This window comes from Propithecus coquereli, unplaced genomic scaffold (assembly GCF_000956105.1).
Source record: "Propithecus coquereli isolate 6110/MARCELLA unplaced genomic scaffold, Pcoq_1.0 Scaffold239, whole genome shotgun sequence".
Lineage (NCBI taxonomy): Eukaryota > Metazoa > Chordata > Mammalia > Primates > Indriidae > Propithecus > Propithecus coquereli.
In genome coordinates this window covers 1,618,208-1,626,618 of record NW_012147941.1, presented here as the reverse complement: position 1 = coordinate 1,626,618, position 8,411 = coordinate 1,618,208, and the positions used below count along the sequence as shown (strand labels likewise).

Genomic DNA, 8,411 nt, shown 5'->3' with positions numbered 1-8,411 from the left:
TTTTTTTTTTTTTTTTTTTTTTTTGAGACAGAGTCTCACTCTGTTGCCCGGAGTATAGTGCCGTGGCATCAGCCTAGCTCACAGCAACCTCAAACTCCTGAGCTCAAGTGATCCTCCTACCTTGGCCTCCCAGAGTGCTAGGATTACAGGCATGAGCCACTGCGCTGGCCACTCCTGATTCTTTTTATCACATCCTTTTCGACTCCATTTCTGCTTTAGAAATTCTAGTTTTCATCTTTAAAATATACTAAGCAATATTCTTTGTTTCCTATCCTAGACACTGAAGCAAAAGGATGACTGTTATTACTGGGACCTTTTTCCAGCGAGATGTGAAATATCTCTGGATATTTTAGTACTCTCTGGGGTGTTCAAACGACTGACTCCCTCTTGTTTTTAACTCCCTTGTTTTTTATCCTGGAGGCCCATTTGCAGTGAAAAAACATTAATAATTAGGAATGTGGTGTCTTAGTTCATTTGGGCTACTATAACAAAATGCTATGAACTGGGTAGTTTATAAACAACAGAAATTTACTTCTCATAGTTCTGGAGGCCCAGGAGTCCAAGGTCAAGGTGCTGATAGGTACAGTGTCTAGTGAGGGCCTGCTTTTTCATACATGGCACCTTTTTGCTGTGCCCTCATTGGGTGGAAGAGGCAAAGCAGCCCTTTGGGACCTCTTTTATAACAGCACTAATTCTATTCATGAGGACTCCACTCTCATGATCCAGTCATCTCCCAAAGGACCCCACCTCCTAATACCACCACCATGGGGGTTAGGATTTCAACATATGAATTTTGGGGGACACAAACATTCAGACCACAGCGTATGGTTTCTCTGTCCTCCCTTAAAGCCTTTTTAGAAATGGCCAGAGAGTAGAAGAAACCATGAGTGAAAGGAGTTCTTTTTGTATTTCCACTACTTTCTTTTTTTTTTCTTTTTTTTGAGACAGAGTCTCACTCTGTTGCCCGGGCTGGAGTGCCATGGCGTCAGCCTAGCTCACAGCAACCTCAAAGTCCTGGGCTCAAGCGATCCTCCTGCCTCAGCCTCCCGAGTAGCTGGGACTACAGGCATGCGCCACCGTGCCTGGCTAATTTTTTCTATTTTTAGTTGTTTGGCTAATTTCTTTCTATTTTTAGTAGAGACGGGGTCTCGCTCTTGCTCAGGCTGGTTTCGAACTCCTGAGCTGAAGCAATCCTCTCGCCTCGGCCTCCCAGAGTGCTAGGATTATAGGCGTGAGCCACCGTGCCCGGCCTCCACTACTTTCTAATCCCACTTAATATGTTACATCTTCTTCTCTCTTTAATTTCCTTCCCTCCCTACTCTGTATGTATTTTTAAACAGCCTAGGGCTTCTTTGTTTTGGAGGTAAAAGCCAGAAAGTCAAGTAGAAGGAGTAGGTAGGGAACGGAGAATAAAGCTGAAAAAAGAACCAGCTCTAAGCAAGAGTGTAGGAATAGATCTTTGGAGGTTGTTCCCCAGGGTAGGTGGAAGCTATGCTTTTAATGCACATTTCATCCAGCCACCTGTGTCTGGATTTTGGTCAGTGGACTGTGACAGACACTAACCATGCAGAACTCCTGGGCAATTCCATGTGAGAGATTTATGGGAGAGTTCAATGTGTTAAAACTGTTAGATTTAGGTGTGGGTGGCATCATTTGCTCTTATGTTTTTATGAGAACTGCTGATACGTTTTTCTTTTCTCCCTCAAAGAGTTAAAATTCCTGATTTGTGCTTCCCTCAGCAAGTGTCATTGGAGCAGGTTCTTTCTGCTCAGTAATGTGAAGACGTGTTGAAGTGGGTTTAGTTGGGTAATGTTTATGAAATTTTCTTGTGAACCTGGCCATCTAGGGGACCATTTCTTCAAATGGCCCTGTATTCCCTGCATTGTGAGACACTCTGAGAACACAGTGATTCTGAGTATAACTGCTGTCAACAAGTGACAATATCCTGAAACTTATCTTTTCTCTCCTAGGCAACAGTTACAACACTCCACAAATCAGCTCGCCAAGGAAACAAATGAATTGCTGAAGGAATTAGGGTCCTTGCCCCTTCCCTTATCTACTTCAGAACAGGTTGGCATTTTCTGTTTTGTTTGTTTATTAATAGGAAAGGACTTTGTATTAGTAGAAAGGCAGTATGTGGAACAAAAATAAAGTGGCCTTTGGTGCTAGGCACACCTTTTCTGAACCTCAGTTTCCTTATCTGTAAAGTGAGGGATGCGTGACTGTTGCGACAATAGAAAGAATGTATGCACCAAACATGGCAAAGTTCCTGGCATTTAGTACGTACTCAATATGTGGTGGCCACTGCTGTTGTTAATAACATCATTAATATAGTAATGGGTTTAACCAATGAGCAATCTCAATGTTTGCATCTTTTGGGATTTGGCTAGCAGCTTTGTGTTTGCAGGCTTGGTCCTAGTTTGTTTTATATGCAATATGTGTAAATTTTAATCAAATGTCTTTCTTTCATATTTTGCAATCACCTTCATGTCCCATCATGAGTCATTCACGGGTCTCAGGTTAAAGAAATGCTCAGAGAAAAAGATTTCTCTTTTCAAGTCATTTTGTTCAGTGGCCATTTAAATTCTTTTTAACAACTTTTACTGGGATTCATTGTTCCCTTAATATGCCATATCTTTTCTTTACACATTCTGAAGTCAGATGTGTCCCCTCCATCATTGTGGCTTTGCTTTTGTACCTATCATTCATGGTCTACCTCAGGTCTCTCTCTTCCTGGACAAAAAGCTTCTTCATTTACCTTAGCCCATCATGATTCTATTTTGCTTTTAGCTTTTTTATCATTCACAGGGGCACTTAACTTATGTTGCTTTTTTTTCCCTGAGAGTCTATGGAAATGCATGCTTTTTATTATTGAACTTTTTAAGTGATGATATCCTATCTCTGATGGTTCTGAAGACAAAGCCTTCAATTTCCCTATCCTGGGTTGGTGGTGTTTTATTTATTTATTTATTTTTGGACAGTCTTATTCTGTTGCCTTGGCTAGCGTGCAGTGGTGTCACCATACCTCACAGCAACCTCAAACTCCTGGGCTAAAGTGATCCTCTTGCCTCAGCCTCCCGAGTAGCTGGGACTGCATGTTTGCACCATGACACCTAGCTAATGTTTTCTGTTTTTATATAGAGAGGGTCTCACTCTTGCTCAGGCTGCTGGTCTCAAACTCCTGAGTTCAAGCAGTCCTCCTACCTTGGCCCCCCAGACTACTAGGATTACAGGTGTGAGCCCATGCGCCAGGCTGGGTTGTTTTTCAAACTTTGGGTTGTAGCTAGTGGAACGTCAAATCATTTTTGTATATTGTGATCAGCATTTTTAAAAACTGAAATAGAGTATAACTATCAGTGTGTGTACCATGTAACAAAGATAAATATTGTTCCATGAACCTTTTATTTCATATATGTGTGCGTATATGGTATTAGGTCATGATGTCAAATTTGTACTGTGAGTCTCTGTTAAAGAAGTTTGAAAAGCGCCAGTTTAACCCGGCAAGCTATTCCATGTGGCATATGTTCAGTGTGGAGTTTTGGCATACTTTTGCACAAAAGAGAGGAGCCAAATCTAGATGCTTTGTCATCCTGCTACAGAGTAGCTATGGTAAAAAAATAATCTTAATGTAATTACCCTTTGATTATCTATATTTGGGCTGTTCGTTTCAGTCATTACTCATGCTGACGTTTCAGTTATGGGCCAGTTCCCCCTTGCCATCATCCAGTGTGTCCACATTGCTCTCAAATTACCCCTTTTTCCTCCCAGCTGTGCTTTTGGAGAATACACACTTGTAGATAGTTTTTATAGTAATAAAAAGGAGTCTTAGGGTCTGATGCAGAGTATTAAAAATACTTAAGAGTTAAATAGTAGACTAAGCAAAATATAAATAGAAAGTTAAATGTGCTACCAAAACAAAATTCACCAAATGGATTCCAAGACCAAATAGAAGTTAATTTTTGGATTATGCATGCTATTGTTCCCTTCCATTAGCTTGGATCATTAAGAACATGAAATAGATCTACAAATATAACGCTCTCTGGTGAAATATAATTCCTTGATTCCCTTCCTCCTATTGTGCTGAGTACCTTTTTGTCTTTCTACTGTTTCCTTATCTAATTAATCTTAGCCCCATCACCCATCTTTTCACTACTATCCTGTATATATCAAATCATACGTCCTGTATATATCAAATCATACGACTTTCAGTTTTTTTCCATATTTACGTACTATCATCAGTGACCTAGTTACCAAATTCAGTGACCTTTTTTGAGTTTTTATTCACTTTTCTTTTCTGTTTCCTTTGATCCTCTTGCCTATCCTGTTTCCACTCAAACTTTCTTCTTTCCATGATGCTTTTTCATTCTGTCCCCTAACTCTGGAGATCCACAGGTTGAGTCTCAGCCTCTTTCCCTGACTCTGTATCCTCCTAAAAGTGTACATGCCCTCTAAAAGTGGACATACCCCAAGGCTCTGCCATTGAGTCTCTAATTTTTTCACTCAGGAATCTTACCTACTTTTATAACTCCCCTTTCATCTTTATGATCACGACCTCCAGATCTTTTTCCAACCCTAGCTCCTAAGCCTCTAAGTATTTGGCCTATATCACCAATTCCTGTTCTACATCTCTTCCTGAATATACTACCTTAATATAAAATTTTAATGAGTTGCCCAGGCGTGGTGGCTCACGCCTGTAATCCTAGCACTCTGGGAGGCCAAGGCAGGAGGATTGTTTGAGCTCAGGAGTTTGAGACCAGCCTGAGCAAGAGCGAGACCCCGTCTCTACTAAAAATAGAAAGAAATTAGCTGGACAACTAAAAATATATAGAAAAAATTAGCCGGGCATGGTGGCACATGCCTGTAGTCCCAGCTACTCAAGAGGCTGAGGCAGGAGGATCGCTTGAGCCCAGGAGTTTGAGGTTGCTATGAGCGAGGCTGATGCCATACACTCTAGCCCAGGCAACAGAGTGAGACTCTGTCTCAAAAAAAAAAAAATGTAATGAATTGTCTTATACTGAGTTCTTCATGTTTCACCCAAACCCCTTAACTAAGTTGATTGACAATACAAAAGTTTGTACTTTTTGACATAATATTCCCTCGTATGCAAATTTGTCCTAAGGAAAAAAATTCTGAAGAAAAAACCCCAACTGTACATATTCTGGAGCCACATTTCCTGGATTTAAATCCAACCTTTGCCACTGTGTGATCCTGGGCAAATTACATAACCTCTCTTTGTGCTTTGGTGAGACTCATGAATAAACCTTTGGTTCCAGCCAAACTATCCCCTTATAGATCCTCTTCAAATTTCTGCCAGCATGCCTTTGCTGACACTGTTCTCTTGCTTGGATTTGCTTTACATCTTCTTTCTGCTTATTCACGCCTTACTCTTCCTTCAGTGTCCACCTCCCTGAGGCCTTTCTTGACCACTGAGTCCTTACTGATGATTCCTGCCTCAGAATTCCCACAGTGCTAATTGTATATAGCAATTATTTATAATGACTGTTATTTGTCTGTTTATATCCTTTATCTACAAATAGATGGTAAGCTGTTTGAAGTCAAGGGTGAGTTTTTACTTCTGTGCTCTTAGGACAGGACAAGTGCTCTTTAGTGTGTATTTTTTGAGACATAAAAGTAAGAAGCTTAGTAAAGGTAGATAAAGAAAGTACTTGTCAGGGTCTTATAGATTTTAAATCTCATATAAAAATGCTGTAAAATGATTACATACTTTTCAGGGAAGCTGTGAACTCACTAAAGATCAATAGGATTTTAACACTGTAGTAAAAACAACTTTCTGTTTGGGTCCAGTCTGAGTCCAAAGGAATTTATTCTGCTTTTAGATTTTCTAGGGAACCAAAATTCTGAGTTGCTATTCCTTCTGAGATTACAAGTTAAATGAAACCCAGTTCCCAGGTATGTCAGAATGAAAGAAGGGAAATTGTTACTTGGTCTATAGTTTTAACCAAGGATTTGAGCGAGCAAAGAGCAAATTTATTAATTTATGGAAGAGCCTATTTTATAATAATTTTCATAGTTGGAAATCTTTAAGTGGTATAATTTTGCTTTTAATGGGAATTAAAACCAAATGATTGAGTTAATGTGAAATTTCAAGTTCTTTCTTAATTTCCTTAGCGCCAGCAGAAACTTCAGAAGGAACGCCTCATGAATGACTTCTCTGCAGCCTTGAACAATTTCCAGGCTGTGCAAAGAAGGGTATCTGAAAAGGAAAAGGAGAGTATTGCCAGAGCAAGAGCTGGATCTCGTCTTTCTGTAAGTTGATTTCCAAAGGAAGACCTTTGCAATTTTAGGATGCTCTTTCAAAGTTGTTTTTTTTTTCCTCTTTGATCATTAGCCTTTGTTTACTATCGCCCCCAATGTCACACATATATTTTAGCTGCTGTGAAAATGTCAGATTAGAATAACCTATGTAAAAAATACGTATGCATGTTGTCAGTGACTAGAAAGGACTATGTATAAGGGTTAAAAAATATGGGAGGCAGAATTATGTGTGATTTTCTTTTTCATTTTGTTATGTTAGTTTTATGTTAAAAACTTGAAAAAAAGATGAATCTGTTTCTTAGATATAACAGGCTAGAGTATTTGGACTAGCCCTCTCTTTTTGAAAAGAAGTATCAAATACTGGATTTTAAAAACCCAACTTCTTAAAGGCATCAAAGAGCCATGAAAATATTAAGGTCAAAATCTAAGAGAGGTGTTGCACCGAAACTTATTTACAGCTGAGTGTATTTACTGAAGGCAAACTTGAACTTCATTTTTGATGTCCTCATGACATGAAGTGGATAAAAGTCAAAAGCCCAGAGTCCACACAAGGTGGAGAATATAAAAGAAGGTGCTTCTCAAATTAAACTGGCCCTAAAAGACTATATCCTCAGGGTATAGGTAAGCAAAAAGTAAGCCCTCCTTTTCCCTAGTGGATTGCAAAAAGGTTACATTAGCACTGAACTAAGCAGATGGTGAAGGAGAGCAGGAGCGAGGGGAAATTCAGATAATATGTTGTACCACAAAGTAACCTTCAGGCAGATTTACTGGATAAATTCATACTACCTGAATGGTCCAAAGCCTCAAGCTTCAAGTGGTCCTGGACTGGAAGAGCACCTACACGCCAGGCAGAAGCAAACACAAATTCTCTCTGTGGAAAGACACCTTATGCTAGCCCTGAAACAATACTCTGAAGCCATTTTTCAAGGGCAGTGAGTAGCAGACAGTTAAAAATAACCAAGTACACGAAGAAACAAATTACCCTAAACAAGAACTAGTAGAAATAACAGTGAAGTGAAATGTACCTAAAAGGACTTTGTATATTAGAATTATAAGGCATCTATACTTATTGCATTAAAAGAAATAAAAGAAAAACTTGAAAACATTTGCAGGAAACTATTCCAGAAAGCTTTGAAAAAGTATGAAAAGGATTTCTAAAATTGAAAGGTATGATATGGAAATTAAAAATTTAGTGGATGGATGGTTTAACTAGAAAATTGGTTAGAAGATATTATCTAGCATGTAGGACAGGGTAAGAGGTGAAATATGTAAGGAAGATCATGAGAAATGGAGAATGGAGTGAAAAGATCTAAAATAGTTTTAATTGGAGTTACAGAATGAAATTAGAGCAAACATAGAATGCAAGTGGGTATTTGAAGAAATAATGACTGATAATATTTTGGAACTGATGAAAGACACTAGTCTATAGTTTGAAGAAGCCTAACAAATCCCAAGCAGGGTAAATAAAATCTCTCATCTAGATATATCAAAGGGAAACTTCAGAACACATCATAAAAAATAGCTAGAGAAACAATAGAATACCTTCAAAGATGCAATAGTTAGATTGACCGTCGACTTCCTGACAGCAACAATGAAAGTCAGTAGAGTGCTATCTTGAATGTGTATGAGGGACAGTAACTGTCTACCTAGGATTCAAAACCCAGTGGAAATATATATCCAGAATGAGGGCTAATTAAAGACATTTTCAGTCAAAAGAGAGTTTCCTATTAGCACATCTTACTAAAGAAAATTCTAAAGAATATGCTTCAGGCAGAGGGAGAGTGATCCCAGATGGAAAGTCTGAAAAGCCCAATGGAATGAAGCGTAAGGAAAGTGGTAAATATGTGAAAAGACAAGCCACAGACAGGTAGAAAATAGTGCTATATGTATAATTGACAAAGGACTAGTATTTAAAATAAAGAATTCCCATGAATCAATATGAAAAAGATACAACACAATAGAACAGGAGTTTTAAACTTTTTGATCTCAGAACCTCATTACACTCTTAAAAATTATTAAGGGTCAGGCACGGTGGCTCACACCTATAATCCCAGCACTTTAGGAAGCCAAGGTAGGAGGATGGTTGAGCCCAGGTGTTCAAGAGTGAGACCCTGTCTCTTAAAAAAAAAAAAAAA

General features: G+C 38.7%; 1 protein-coding gene across 1 annotated transcript in view; it reads left to right on the top strand.

Annotated features, from left to right (window-relative positions):
• STX12 (syntaxin 12) overlaps window positions 1–8,411 on the top strand; it is a 32,806-nt gene that overhangs the window by 13,181 nt on the left and 11,214 nt on the right. The window contains exons 3-4 of the mRNA XM_012645976.1: window positions 1,971–2,070; window positions 6,130–6,267. Of these exons, the coding sequence (XP_012501430.1) occupies window positions 1,971–2,070; window positions 6,130–6,267 (238 nt within the window). The remainder of the gene's footprint in view (window positions 1–1,970; window positions 2,071–6,129; window positions 6,268–8,411) is intronic.